Raw genomic sequence first — 15,501 nt, 5'->3', positions numbered from 1 at the left:
AAGAGGTTTACAAGAATGGTCCAGGGATGAGAAACATCAGTTACGAAGATAGATTGGAGAGGTTGGGACTTCTTGAAGAGAGGGCAGCTAAGAGGCGATTTGATAATGATGTTCAAAATTATGAGGGGGCTGGACCGAGTAGATAGGGAGAAGCTGTTCCTGCTCGTAAAAGGGTCAAGAACGAGAGGACACAGATTTAAAGTGATTTGCAAAAGAAGCAAATGTGACGTGAGAAAAAACTTTTTCACACAATGAGTGGTTTGAGTCTGGAATGCACTGCCTGGAAATGTGGTGGAGGCAGACCCAATCGAGGCATTCAAGAGGGCATTCGATGATTATTTGAATAGAAGCAATGTGCAGAGGTACAGGGGAAAAGGCAGGGCAATGGCACTAGGTCATAATGCTCATTTAGAGAGCAGGTGCAGACACAATGGGCCGAATGGCCTTCTTCTGTGCTGTTAAAATTCTGTGATTCTATGAAATGTTAGACAGAAAAAGCCTAGTCGAACTTCTAGGTAGCTATATAACTGACCCACCCAATCATTCGGACTATTCATAAAGGGCCAATAAATTTAAATAGTCCAAAAAATTAAATGTTATTGGCTGATAGTTATTTATTCCATAATGGTGAGTTATACAATTCCATAATGATTACATAATGGTGAGTTATACAACACTTATTAACTGAAACTGAGATACTACTCCTGTTGAGGATGTATCTTTCAGACGTTTTGGCTAGGTATCCATATTGACTTTGAAAGGAATATTTTCAACATGACAATAAGTGCCTCCATATGCTAACATTTTCCTCTGCTTAATATCCTGTAATTTGAATATTCTGGAGGTTAAGATTTTGTAAATAAATCTAAAGTTCTTCCTGGTTATCACTGGTTTTTGATGTGGAACTGTAAACATCTTGCTTTTTCCACGCTGCCTATGGAGCCTAAGTGTTAATATCAGCCAAAGCTGTCACAGAACATTGGTCTCATAGTGTAATTTACTACTATGCATCTCGCTGAACTATCGTATCACAAAAGTCTTGGTTATTTAAATTTATTCTGATAAATGAGACAGTATATCAATTTTGATTAAATATTTGTAGTTTTTTTTGTTTTACTTAAGAGTTGGCATTTGTCCTCTTCTATGTCTTAGATGAAGAAATTGCATTGGATATTGACACCAATGGTTTTGATGAAGGTCTGGTAGAACATCAGAAAGTGTGCTGGGAATCCGAGTTTGTACCTGTGGCTCGGCAGCTACTACATAGGATTCAGTGTCATCAGAGCCACCTAGAAACTCTACCATTCTCTTCACTTCAGGATTGAGCCTCTTCAATAGATTTATTCTAATATCTCTTTTGCAGGGGAAAACTTGATTTCTGACCTGCTTAATCCACTTGACCTAAAGTACTGAATGTTGAATCTTCAGCAATAATACATGACCATTGAATGTCACATCACAATAGAAATGCTTGGTTTGGATTTGGTTTGATAATTTAATTTACTTTATGCACAACAAAATCACAGTGCCTTGAAAGTATATTGTATAAGATTTAAAAATTTATACCACTTAATGGCACTTTTCACAATTAACTACCCAGTTTGTGGTGTTTGGCTTTTGTAAATGGTTTTGTTTGTATTAATGTACAGTGTAAGATACAGTAATAGTCTGATCTCTAATGATACAGTTTGGAAAACTTTAAATATATTTTTGTACATATGAGTAGTTTTAATTTTGAGTTCATACAAAGTTTCTGTGACATTTTGCTTTAATTTGGGTATCGCTTGTGTTTCTGTTCTTTGCTTTACAGGTAAGAGAATGTAATAAAAGTTCCATATTTATGCCCTTATGACAAGAGATTCCCAGAGCAGTGAATAATACTGACATAACAAGCCATTTAGTGGAGAAATATAGGATCACAGACCTTGAAAGTACAGAAGGTCATACAAGCTCACACTTTGCTAGCTTTCTGAAAACCTATCCTTTCAATTCCATTCCCTTGTTCATTCGCTTCAACCTATAATAATTTTCTTCATATTGACCCACTTTCCTTTTAAAAATGATCATGGATCTGTGTTCCAGGAGTTTCAAGTACGTAATTTCCTAACAATCCAATGCATAAATAAATTATTCCTATTCTCATGTGTTGTTGCTTTGATGATGTCTGACTGACTATTACAAAAAGATCCTTCCCTTATCAAAACCCATGTATGTTCCCAGAATCAGAATGGTTTTGTTTTACTATGTGCCCAAGTGGCAAACTGGCTGTGTACAAAGAAACAGGTTTAAGCAAAAATAATTCTCAAGAGAACAGGGATATGTAACAAGCTTTGCTCAATACAACAAGGGCTGCTAACAGAGCAGCCAAAATGTCAGTGGAAAAACAGGTCATGGATCAAGGTAGTAGCTATTGCAAAACCTCTTTTACTTATGTTATGAGACTATGGATTGCAAAAACGATTTTTCATGAAAAATTAATGTCCACTCCTGGTCGATGCACTAGATTTAAATGGCTATTTTACATCATCTTTGGGAGAAGATGGTGGTGTAGTGGTAATGTCGCTCACTGGACTGATAATCCAGAGACCGAGGTTTATGCTCTGGGGACATGGGTTAAAATACTACCACAGCAGCTGGTGGAATTTGAATTCAGTTGATAAATCTGGAATATAAAGTTAGTCTCAGTAATGGGACCATGACAGCTATCACTGACTATTGTAAAAAACCATCTGGTTCCCTAATACCTTTTAGGGAAGGAAATCTGCTGTCCTTACCTAGTCTGGCCTACATATGACTCCAGATCCACAGCAATGTGTTTGATTCTTATCTGCCCCCGAAATGGCCTAGCAAGCTACACAGTTCAAGGACAATAAGGGATGGTCAACAAATGCTGACCTTGCCAGTGACACCCACACCCCTTGATAGATTAAAAAAGTCTTCACTCCTGTCGATGATGTTCAGTTGCTATTAACACACTATTGACAGTAAAGTTAGAAATGCTAAAGTAACTGCTGATGTAATCCTGATAGAATAAGATAGGGTTGATCCCTCGAGTGTGCTCAGGCTGATGGAGCTATGCTAAATGAGCCCCTTACACATGGCCAGTTTGTCACTTTGGCTATATTTTAACATGTGCCCTTCTCACTCTAGGGCCATCTCACAACAATCAGGGGATTGTTTTCATGGACAGGAAAGGCTAATGTACTAACGTTTTAAAAAAGACAAGTCACATTTGGGAAATTATAGCCCCGTTAGCTTGATTTTAATTCTAGGTAAATTGCTCGGATCATTAGATATTTTGTATGATGATCTGGACAGAGAAGAGATTATTAGAGACCGAACATGGTTTCTGGAAAGAGGGACATGCCTCGCCAACCTGGTTAAAGTTTCTTGTGAAGGTTACTGGATTGCTGGGTGAAAGTAACCCGGTTGAAACGTTACTATTAGATTTTCGAAAAGCCTTTCGCACAATAATCTAATTTATATTATAAGAAGCTGTGTGATTGGAGGGCAGTGTCATATTGAAGGTGTACGAACAAACCAATTTTAGTTCTTAATTTTTTTTGAAGTCAGAAAGGAAGTGCAGCTGCTGTTCTTAAGGAAGCAGCTGCAATTTAGAGCGTTCACTATGTTGTGAAATACTCTGCTCGACTGGCTTTTTGATAACTGTAGTACCAAAAGTTTAACACCTATTTTAGAAATACATATTGGATAAATTTTATATCTCTTGCACTTGCCTGCTCATGATTTGTGTCTCATTTGCTGCAAGGGGCAGAAAATTGAACCATGGAGTTTAAGATATAGGCAGAGAAACATTAAATTGTATCATTTTAGAAAGTTGTCAACAAACTAATTTGGTGAAGAAGGTTCGTAAAAATTTTCGGTTGGGGATGTGACTTTTTTGGGCGACATGGAGTATTTTAACATCTGTTAACATTATATCACTATCACTTTGGGCTGATACCTTTAAGGACGCATATCCTAAACTGATGTCAATCACTTCCACCTTGACTCAGGACTTATTAGTCCCATGGCTTGTATTCAGTCTACCGCATCAGATAAGAGAAGACATGTGTACTTAGCCTCATAGTTAACATTATTTTTATATAGTCTTATCTTCAAATAAAGAACCCATTTATTGTTTCACCATACCTTGTCATGTGATTGGTATACTTACATTGAATAGAAGAACATAACATGGACAATGTGGCCTCATACATGCACCCAGAAATTGCCCAACTTTAAACAACGTATGCAAGGCATGTGGCAGCAGAGGACATTGGAAACGCCAATGCAGAAAGCAACGGCCAAAACAAGTGGCTTGACACAATGAGGGGCCACAGCTAGAGGCTAAACAGGTACAACATTCTAAACGACCAAAAGCGCATACCTGACATCGTCAAGGCAGAATCCATGAAACGTCGAGCTAAGCATCATGGTCCAATAGAGGATGACCAGAACATCGATACATAAAGGCAGTACACATTTAACATGGTGAACAAAGAAAGAATTGGCACAGTAATACCAACAAAAACCTTTGACACCATCCAAGTTATATGCCCACAGATGCAGGGACAGCATAAACTACATGCAAAATGGGATACCAGTGCAGGCGCAAACATCCTTCCATTTCGCACATTGAAATGTATATCCCCACAGAAGTGGCAAGTGATGGTTTAACCAACCAGTGCAAAACTCATCACATACAGTAGCTCGGAGATTCCATCTCTGGGATCCATTACACTCAAGTGTCATTCCAAAAACTCATCCTGGTCACCCAGATATTTTACATTGTGGACACCACAGGTCCAGTGATCGCAGGCCTACCAGCGTGCAAAGACCTGTCCCTGGTTACAATTCATGGTATTGCCAAGATAATGGCGAAGACCACAAAACACAACGAGCTTCATTGGAAACCTCGTGCTTACACTGGGAGTATATTACCTAGCTTTGCAACACAGATCATCAGCCAACAGGTTGCACAGCATCATCGGTATGGATACCCATTCCAAATATGCATACTTTATTGTCCTGTGGAACCAATGTGGAATTAACATTCGGCAGGCAACCCTCCCCAGTCATCACTCGTCGACACTCCAAGATGCTCAAAATGCACTAATCGAAAAACAGGGGAAGATGAAAGATGCCCATGAATGGCATGTGGGTAATGAATTACCCAACCTGAAAAAGGTTTGAGTACACCACCCAGCTGATGGTACATGGAACCTAGCAGAAATTGTCAGCATTTGTCAAGATCATATCAAGTACAAACACTAAATACAGTGCAATGAAACAGGTGCCAAATCAGAACAATGCAGCAACCAAGTAGTCCTATTGTGAACAGAACACAGTCTTAAATGCAACACAAACAAAGCACCCCTAACCAGCATTCTGAAACCATACAGCAGTCTCCAGCAAAGATCACTGTTACAAAATCTGGATGGATAAGCAAACTGCTGATATGTTTCAGAGACTTGTAAATGTATGGCTTTGTATAGTGGTTCAGTCAAGCAGAATGTTATTTTCTTTTGCTGTCATGTAAATAGTTTTGATTCTTTAGAGGTAAACCTCTAGTTTACAAAAAAGAGGGATGTTGTGACATGATGTATCTTTACCTTTAAGGGAGCATATCTTAAATCAATGTCAATCACTACCATCTTGACACAGGAAGTGATGTATTAGTCACATGGCTTGTATTCAGACTTTAGCAGCAGATGGTAGGAGTCAGACATAAATAATTAGCCTCCTAGTTAACATTTGTATGTTTACGTCGAATAGAACATAACAACGCTCAAACACAAATCCAGAAGATTAAGGACATGTTGTGGAAAGAGAAAGCCCAACAAATGCTGACCATTATGCCATGTGAAACTCTTTTGAAGCCGCCAGGCTCATCTATAGACTGAGGTCAAATGGACAGAATCCCTTGATATCCAGTACGGTATTTCTCTTCTTAAGAATGGCAATGCCATCTGTCAATGTTGAAAAGAAGATTTTCAATAGCTGCTCAGCCATGAATCCAGTGGCAGCTGATATTCTCCAGGCTATCCCCCCGTACCCTGTGGTAAAGTCGATGGGTGAACCGCCATCAATGGAAGAGCTGCAGCCAGCAAACAGATGAAAACCAACAAAGCCTACAGCCCTGCTGGTATCCCAGCTGAGGTCTTCAATTATCTTCCAGAAGGAGATAAATCATGCTGTGAAAACTATTGAGGCATTTCTCTCTTGTCCATAAAGGGAAAATCCTGATATGCATTCTCCTGAATTGCCTACTTCCGGTGGCTGAAGAAATCCTCACAGAGGCACAGTTTGGCTTTAGACCCTCAAGAGGAACATCCAAGATGGTATTTGTTGCCAGGCAGTACTTTGTTGCCAGACAAATCCAAGAAAAATGTCAAGAGCACCACCAGGAACTCTTCATTGGCCTGACCAAAGCATTTGACTCAGTGAATCGCAAGGCTCTGTGGACTTGTGCTCAAAGATTTGGAAGTCCAAGAATTTACACAATACAACCCTGCAATTGCTTCATGATATAACTGCAACTGTTTTTCCAAAGGAAAATCTGAAATAGATACCTTCAGCATCCAGATCAAGGTCAAGCAAGGCTGGATGATAGCCCTCATATTATCCACAATCTACCTGACAGTGGGGCTATTCACCTCATCAAAGATCAACTGCCCTATGATCTCAGTATTAAGTACCGTCTAGCTGGAAAACTCTAATCTCAGTTGCCTCCATGCCAAAACTAAAGGTGACCAGCGCAGACATACATGATCTACAATTTGCAGATGACTTCAGTGTCAGTACCCACTCTGCATCGGATTTGCAAGTCATGTTGATCTCTTCAGTTCTGCATACAACAAACTTGGCCTGTCCTTGAGTGTTGCCAAAATAAAACTCATACCAACCCATAGTCAAATAATGCGCACCTCCTATACATGTTGAAGGAAAGACTCTAGATTATGTTGAGCACTTCCCTGACCTTGGCAGTCACCTCTCAAAAGGCCACCATTGATTAAGAGATCCAACACCAGATCAGCTGTGTCAGCTCAACCTCCTGCAAACTACCGCAGTGAGTGTTTGACAACAAAGACTTCCACCAGTCAACAGAAGTCCTAATGTACTGAACAGTTGTTGTCACTACACTCCTGTACTGCAGCAAGACCTGGACTGTGAATAGAATCATACAAAATAGGAGCAGGAGTAAATCATTTGGCCCTTCAAGCTTGCTCCAGCATTCAATGTGATCATAGCTTCCCCCATATCCTGAGACTGTGACCCCTTGTTCAAGAGCCTCCAGACAGAGGAAACATCATCCCTGCATCCAGTCTGTCCAGCCCTGTCAGAATTTTATACATTTCAATGAGATCCCCTCTCATTCTTCTAAACTCCAGTGAATACAGGCCTAGCCAACCTGTTTGCTGGCTGCAGCTGTTCCATTGATGGTGGTTCACCCATCGACTTTACCACAGGGTACGGGGGGATAGCCTGGAGAATATCAGCTGCCACTGGATTCATGGCTGAGCAGCTATTGAAAATCTTCTTTTCAACATTGACAGATGGCATTGCCATTCTTAAGAAGAGAAATACCGTACTGGATATCAAGGGATTCTGTCCATTTGACCTCAGTCTATAGATGAGCCTGGCGGCTTCAAAAGAGTTTCACATGGCATAATGGTCAGCATTTGTTGGGCTTTCTCTTTCCACAACATGTCCTTAATCTTCTGGATTTGCATTTGAGCATTGTTATGTCCTTCTATTCGACATAAACATACAAATGTTAACTAGGAGGCTAATTATTTAATGTCTGACTCCTACCATCTGCTGCTGTAGATTGATGACAATCCTGCCATCCCAGGAAGCAGTCTGGTGAACCTTTGCTGCACTCCCTCTCGGGCAAGTATATCTTTTCTTAAGCGAGGAGACCATAATTGCACACAATACCCCAGGTGTCGTCTCACCAAGGCCCTCTACAGCTGTAGTAAGACATCCTTGCTTCTGTACTCAAATCCTCTTGCAATGAAGGCCAACATACCATTTACCTTCCTAACTGCTTGTTGCACCTGCATGCTTGCTTTCAGTGACTGGTGTACAAGGATACCCAGGTCTCTTTGTACATCAACATTCCCCAATCTATCACTATTTGAATACTGTTCTACTATTGTGTTTTTGCTACTGAAATGAATAATTTTACACTTATCCACATTATACTGCACCCGCCATGTATTAGCCCACTCACTCAACCTGTCTAAATCGTCTTGAAGCCTCTTTACATCCTCCTCACCATTTACATTCCCGTGTAGTTTTGTGTCATCAACAAACTTGGAAATATTACATTTGGTTTCCTCATCCAAATCACTGATATATATTGTGAATAGCTGGAGCCCAAGCACTGATCCCTGTGGTACCCCAGTAGTCACTGCCTGCCACTCTGAAAAAGACCCATTAATTCCTATTCTGTTTCCTGTCTGTTAATCAATTCTCAATCCATGCCAATATATTACCCCCAATCCCATGTGCTTTAATTTTGCACACTAACCTCTTATGAGGAATTTTATCAAAAGCTTTCTAAAAATATATGCCACATCCACTGATTTGCCCTCATCTATTCTACTACCTACATACTCAAAAAAACTCCAGTAGGTTTGTCAAACATGATTTCCCTTTCATAAATCCATGTTGATTTTGTCTAATCCCACTGAAATTTTCTGTGTCCTTTAAAATAGACTAGCATTTTCCCTACTGATGTTAGGCTAACTGGTCTGAAATTTCCTGTTTTTTTCCCCCTCTCCTTTTTTAAATAGTGGGGTTAATTTGCCACCCTCCAATCTGCCGGGACTGTTCCAGAATATACAGAACTTTGGAAGATGACAACCAATGTATCCACTATTTCTATGGCCACCTATTTTAGCACCCTGGGGTGTAGATTATCCGATTTCAGTCTCATTAATTTCTCCAGCACTACTTTTTTTACTAATACTAATTTCCTTCAATTCCTCCTTCTCACTAGTCGCTTGGTTCCCTAGTATTTCTGGGAAGTTTTGTGTTTCCTTTCATGAAGGCAGAACTTAAGTAATTGTTTAATTGCACTGCCATTTCCTTGTTCTCTATTATAAATCCTTCTGTTTTGTACTGTAAGGGACCTACATTTGTCTTCACAAGTCTTTTTCTTTTTACGTTCTTATAGAAGCTTTTACAGTTCACTTTTATGTTCCTTGCAAGTTTACTCTAATACTCTATGTTTTGGCTCTTAATCAATCTCTTGGTCCTCCTTTGCTGAATTCTAAATTGCTCCCAATCCTCAGGATTGCTACTTTTTCTAGCAACTTTATTTGACTCCTCTTTGGATTGAATACTATCCTTAATTTATTTTGTTAGCCATGGTTGGGCCACTTTTCCAGTTGTGGTTTTGTGCCAGAAAGGAATGTATAACTATTTCAATACATGCATTCGTTCCTTAAATATTAACCATTGCCTATCCACCATCATGCCTTTTAATGAAGTTCTCCAATCTACCATAGCCAACTCACCCCTCATACCTTCGTGGTTTCCTTTTAGATTTAGGACCCTAGTTTCAGATTGCACTACTTCACTTTCCATCCTAATGAAGAATTTTATCACTCTTCCCTAAATGATCCCACACAAGATTATTAATTAACCCCTTCTCATTGCACAATACCAAATCTAGGATAGCCTGTTCCCTAGTTGGTTCCTCAACGCACTGGTCTAACAAACCATCTCGTACACAATCCAGGAATTCATCCACCACAGTATTAATGTTAATTTGGTTTGCCTAATCTATATATAAAGTCACCAATGATTACTCTAGCACCCTGGTTACATGCATCTCTAATTTCCTGTTTAATGCCACCCCCTACCTTACCACTTCCACTAATGTTTTCCACTGCTTGTTGCTTCTTAGCTCCACCCAGACTGATTCTACATCTAGAGTTTCTGAGCCAATATCCCCTCTATTGCACCAATTTCATCCTTAACTAACAATGCCACCCCACCTTCTTTTCCTTTTTGCCTGTCCTTCCTAAATATCAAATAACCTTAAATATTCAGCTCCCAGCCTTGGTCACCCTGTAGTCATGTCCCATAATCGCAATCATATCATACCATACCTGTTTACATCTATTTGCAGCTAATTCGTCTACCTTATCACGAATGCTCCATGCATTCAGATAAGTGCCTTTAGATTTGTCTTTTTAAACATTTTTAGACTTTTTTTTTGTACTATGGCCCTATTTGCTGCTAGCCTTCCACTATTGCGTCTTTCATTTCTATCTGTTTGCCTCTCGTGTCTTCCTGCTCAGGTTTCCATCTCCCTACCAATCTAATTTAAACCCTCCCCCACAGTACTAGTGAATACCCCTGCGATGATATTGGTCCGGTCCTGCTGTGGTGCAACCCGTCCAGCTTATACAGGTCCCATCTTCCCCAGAATCAGTCCCAATGCCTTAGGAATCTAAATCCCTCCCTCCTCCACCATTTCTCCAGCCACACATTCATCGGATCTATTTTCCTATTCCTGATCTCACTAGCAGGTGGCACTGGGAGCAATTCTGAGGGCCTTGTGAGGTCCTGCTTTTTATTTTATTTGATAGCTCCCTATATTCTGCTTTCAGGACCTCATTCCTCTTTTCACCAATGCCACTGGTACTGATATGGACCACAACCTACTGTATCAGCGACACAAATTCCATCAGCATCGACTCCACCGCATCCTCTGGATTCAATGGGAGGACGATCGAATAAATGCTAATGTCCTTCTTGAAGCATTCAGGCAAAATTCCCGTAAAATTAACTTTGATGGACTGGACACTGTGTCCAGATGGCCGAAAAGCATCTCCACCGTCAGGTCCCCTTTTCTCAACTCTCAAATGGCAAACTTTTCAGGGGAATACAAAGAAAATGCTTCAAAGACACTCTGAAGATCATCTTGAAGCACAGCAGCATTTACATTAGTGACTGAGCGGAGCTTGCTACAAATAGTTCAAAATGTTGTTGGGTCAAAATCCTGGAACTCCCACCCCTCAGCACTAAGTGTACCTACACCAGATGGACTGCAGCAATTCAAGGCAGCAGCTCACCTTCTCAAGGACAATTGGGAATAGGTAATAAACGTTGGGTCACCCGGTAAAGACCACATCCCGTAAACTAATTTTTTAAAATGGCACAACTTATCCATCAAGCTGCATCACTGAGTCACAATGTCTTAATGATGAGGCAGAGCAGTGACAGAGAAGGAAAGAAAAGGAAGTGAATCTTGCATTCCAGCTCCCACCACCTCGTGGGACATCCTGCCCCATGTGCCCAAAGAGATGCGGGTCGAGAATTGACCTGTTCAGTCACATGAAGGCCCATGGCAGAAACTCACGACCCTGAGTAAACGTCATCCTCAAACTGAGAAACAGCCGATGAGGACAAGTGTCTTAACACTTTCACTCTTAAACAATGAAGTATCTCTAGGATGTTGATCAAAGACTTTTAGTATTCATTTCTTATTCTGTCCTCCTGTAGTATAGTGGGTTTGCACCCACAATGTGGGTGACTGCCAGCATGGACACAATGGGCTGAATAGCTTCCTCTTATGTCATAACTTTTTATGATGCTTTATTTGTCAAGAGCCTTGGTCAGATCCCATCTGGAGTTCTGTATTCAGTAAGGTGGTCGAGTTGATCAGGAAGCAATTTTCCAAACAAAGGATAGTGGAAAGCTGAAACTGACTCCCTCAAAATATGGATGCTGTATCAGTTGAAATTTTGAAGATTGGTAGATTTCTGTTGGCTAAGGGTATCAAGGGATCTGGAACAAAGGCAGGTAGGTGGAGCTTGAGTACTGACCAGCCATGATCTAAGTCAGTCAATGACAGACTCCAGGAGCTGAATGCTCTACTTCCATTCCCATATTGCCAAGTGATTGGACTACATTTCATCTCCATCATTGTTGGAACACAAGTCCTAGAACAAAATTTTATACCGGAGACCATTCTGTCAGCAAGAACTAACCTATTATCTTTATTAACCTTGGGGAAAAAAACCTTCAGAACTGATCTAAACATGGGATACCATAGAAGAACATACACCAAGGAAAAATGAGATTCCTTTTCTAGTCAAAGTTTTGGATGAGATGGACACTCCCCCATTCTGCCTGTAGATTGTGCAAATCTACTTGGTTAAATTCTCAACAGCAGTGTGGAGCAACTTTGGGTTAGGTGGCAGGTTCCAACAAAACATGCCATAGGGCTGGTAGAAAAAAAACTTCAGGCTGTAATAGTGCAGTGAAAATATATAGAGAATAGTCCTCAATGTGGTCTTTGATCTGCATTCGAAGAACTTCTAGCCAACAAGAGTTCTTGAGGGTTTTCAGCCGAAATCATTTCACTTTCTACTTAAACCTCTTTCAGAAGCTTGAGGAGGGAGAACCAGCAGAACCACAAAGTCCTCCTATTCGAATTCATGTGTAGTCATGCTCCTATGGTTCTGGGAAGCAACTTTCACTGCTCATCAACCACACTTTCATAATTGTAAATGTATACAAGTCTCCTTTGCAGAGGTGAGAAACGTTTCTGTTCTATACAGTGACTTCCCAGACATTATAATTCCACTGGGATTTTCAAGAAAATATTTATTCTGAGTGCAATCCTACACAATCCAAAATAACTTTACAGTTTCAACTGAGAGAACTCAATGTATCTGTTAAATATTAACAGCATAATATTTTGGTAATTTGCTGAAACAGAATGTTGACAACAAATTTGATTTCATTCATTTGAAATGTCAATAATGACATTTATTTAAAAAAAACAGGTTTAATATTTTGTATTACAATCACTAAGTTGATGAAAAACCTATGAAAACACAAAAGACTTCATGCTGATATTTTGAATCAAGTACTGGTCATCAGTAAACAAAACATTTCCAGCTTTGTTAGATAAGCTGTTAATTGTTAAAATATCACATTAAAAGAAACAATTAAGAGTTTGTGCTGTAATTCTGAAGACTGTGGTTCAGTCACCTAGAATCATGCTTCTAGACAAAGCTACTAGTAATGGAAAACTTTCACTGTGCCAGAGGGCAACTGAACCTTCTTACACAAATAGCAACAGCTATAACATACAAGATGCTGCCATAGAAAACATACACAAAGCACTACAATATGTAAGTTTTGCAAGGAAGACACAGAAACTCAGAAGTACACTTCTTGTCTCAAGACAATACTTTGGGTAAAACTGAATTGTACCTATCACTACTTCACCAATTTTCAAAACAAAATGTAAAAAAAAACTGCATTGTTTTCCAGCAGAAATACAAGTTCTAGAAATACTTGCATATTTCAAAAGTTATATAGAGATGTGTTAGAATTCTAACAATTATAAATGTCAATATTATCTCACAAACTGTGACTCATCACTGGAGTTTGTCACAGTGCAGGCTCAGGTAGCTGCAGTATTCAGTTTGATAGTCTTAGCTCAAAACTTAGGCAGCCAGTGATCACAGCAATCCACTGGTAGGAATAGCAGCACCAACAACTTCCAACTATAAAAAAGGTCCTTGAGGCACAAAACTTCCAGACCCCAATTATTTTTTTGAATCCTCCAACTCCAGTTACCTACAGCAACCACACATTATAACCTAGTCTAAAAAGATGACAGCATATAGCTTGTTGCATCGCTATAAGACATTGAAAGTGTTAGAAATTATTTTGTGTTGTCAAAACACACACAGGTGATCTAATACTCAGGTTGTACATTGGTTCTTCACAGTCTTCCATTCTTTTCCTTCTGTGAAAGGTCCAAAGCCACAGTGCACCAAGAGGTAACACTTTTCTCGATGTATGTTATGGCACAATGGAATTCATGGATGTTTGCCTACTTTGGTTCAAATGAACTGGCAGTTCCTCCAGTCAGAATGGATGCTTATGAAATTGCAGGGTTTTCATGTCAGATATCGTGTAATGGCCGTCAAAGCATAAAGAAGTTCTGCCTGCATTCGAGCTTCCATAAGAAGCAAATTCACATGAATCTAGAGGAAGTAAAGACATGTTTTAAAAACAAACTCCTTGTTAAAAGTGGCAACTGAAAAAAAAAGGGGAAAAAAAGCATTTCCACATCAACATTTTTATTCATTTCAATGGAGTTTTTCCTTTTAATTTGAGAACTTAAAGCGACTGACAAGACCCAAAATAGAAGTCAAAATCAATTAAATAAAAAAGGCAGTAATATTTAGGTGACACCAAGCCTGGGTTTTAAAATCTGAATGTAGGAAGAAAACAAGTATGAGACATAAGCAGCTCAACTGTTTTCAGATTCTAGGAAAAAATGGTTCAAATGATAAACAATAAATTTGGAAGGTTTTGAATTCCCTTCCCATTCCAAAGCTATTTTTCCTCCTCTTCCATTTAGGGTTCCTGATATCATAATCAATTAGCTTTTATTAATATTTCCACATTACTGCAGTGGCTACATTTGAAAGGTACTTAATTAGCTGTTATGCACCTTGGACATTCCAAGGCCATGAAAGGATGCTATATAAATGCAACTATTTTTATTAAATGAAGTTTGAAAGTCTGTTAGCAGGCCAGTTGACTGCGAAGGCATCAAGGTAGAACCCAATTATGTCCTTACCAGATGTCCAGAAGCAGAGATCCCTGTATAATAAACTAGGGTGAGAACTCCCAAGAAAACTTCTCACTCCTAAACTACAGGCAATGAGCCAACTGTAGTACTCTAACTTTACTCCACAAATGAAAAGATGTCTCACATTCACTGGACTAGTTTTATTAGATTCCAGAGGTAGAGCAATGTGCTAGCTAATTGTAATACCCAGATATTCTCGTAATTCAGGCACTTATTGCTATTGTATGGAAATATTAAACCAACTTGAAAGGAGTATTACATAGCATTATCACCTCCCAGGAAGATGGACTTTAAATCTCAGGAAAAACAGGACAGCAAACACGGACCTCTGATGACTTTAGGCTACGGGAACTGAACTTGAAATGTGCTTACTGACCTCACTATTACAAAACTAACTACAATGCTAAAATTAAAAGACTACTTTTACATGGGAGGCTTTAAGGATAGATTATATTATCAATTAAAATGCAGGACTAGCGCAGTCAGAGTTGCTCTTCTGAGACTGAGGCAACATGTTGAGAGAATGTGCAGTATTGCAATAGGATCAGATTACACGATGAATAATCCAATGGGTGAAAGGATTTGGAAAGTAAATATGCTGTGAATTTTTCAGAAATACTCAATTTCCACCTTAGTGCTAGCCCTTCATACCTTCTCAGAGTGTTTGAATCGTCTCCAGAAGCTGTCATACATTCTGTTTGTAGTCTTCACTGGAGAGCAGACCACGGTTTTTATATAAGCTTTGAAGTTCCAATCCAACAGCTGATTAATTTCACCATAGTCATAATCATCATATCTGTCACAAATAAATTATGAAGATTAATTATTTGGAATAATTTGCTATATTTTAGAACTAT

General features: G+C 39.4%; 2 protein-coding genes across 14 annotated transcripts in view; one reads left to right on the top strand and one right to left on the bottom strand.

Moving 5' to 3' along the window:
- The window catches only part of armc2 (armadillo repeat containing 2), a 204,365-nt gene extending 200,218 nt beyond the window's left edge, over nucleotides 1-4,147 (top strand). For 5 of the 8 annotated variants that reach the window (XM_041188576.1, XM_041188579.1, XM_041188577.1 and 2 more), the window contains one exon: nucleotides 1,123-4,147. In XM_041188576.1, the coding sequence (XP_041044510.1) occupies nucleotides 1,123-1,325 (203 nt within the window). In that variant the 3' untranslated portion in view covers nucleotides 1,326-4,147. The remainder of the gene's footprint in view (nucleotides 1-1,122) is intronic. The other 3 variants (XM_041188580.1, XM_041188574.1, XM_041188581.1) reach the window with 2 other exon arrangements.
- Nucleotides 4,148-12,772: 8,625 nt separating this feature from the next.
- sesn1 (sestrin 1) overlaps nucleotides 12,773-15,501 on the bottom strand; it is a 112,469-nt gene continuing 109,740 nt past the window's right edge. For all 6 annotated transcript variants that reach the window (XM_041187758.1, XM_041187756.1, XM_041187755.1 and 3 more), the window contains exons 9-10: nucleotides 15,296-15,440; nucleotides 12,773-14,030 (exon numbers count right to left, since the gene is read on the bottom strand). In XM_041187758.1, coding sequence (XP_041043692.1) covers nucleotides 13,944-14,030; nucleotides 15,296-15,440 — 232 coding nt within the window. In that variant the 3' untranslated portion in view covers nucleotides 12,773-13,943. The remainder of the gene's footprint in view (nucleotides 14,031-15,295; nucleotides 15,441-15,501) is intronic.

The sequence above is a fragment of the Carcharodon carcharias genome, chromosome 5, assembly GCF_017639515.1.
Source record: "Carcharodon carcharias isolate sCarCar2 chromosome 5, sCarCar2.pri, whole genome shotgun sequence".
NCBI classification, from domain to species: Eukaryota; Metazoa; Chordata; class Chondrichthyes; order Lamniformes; family Lamnidae; genus Carcharodon; species Carcharodon carcharias.
Note: the sequence above shows the minus strand (reverse complement) of the source record. Positions and strands in the feature narration are given on the sequence as shown.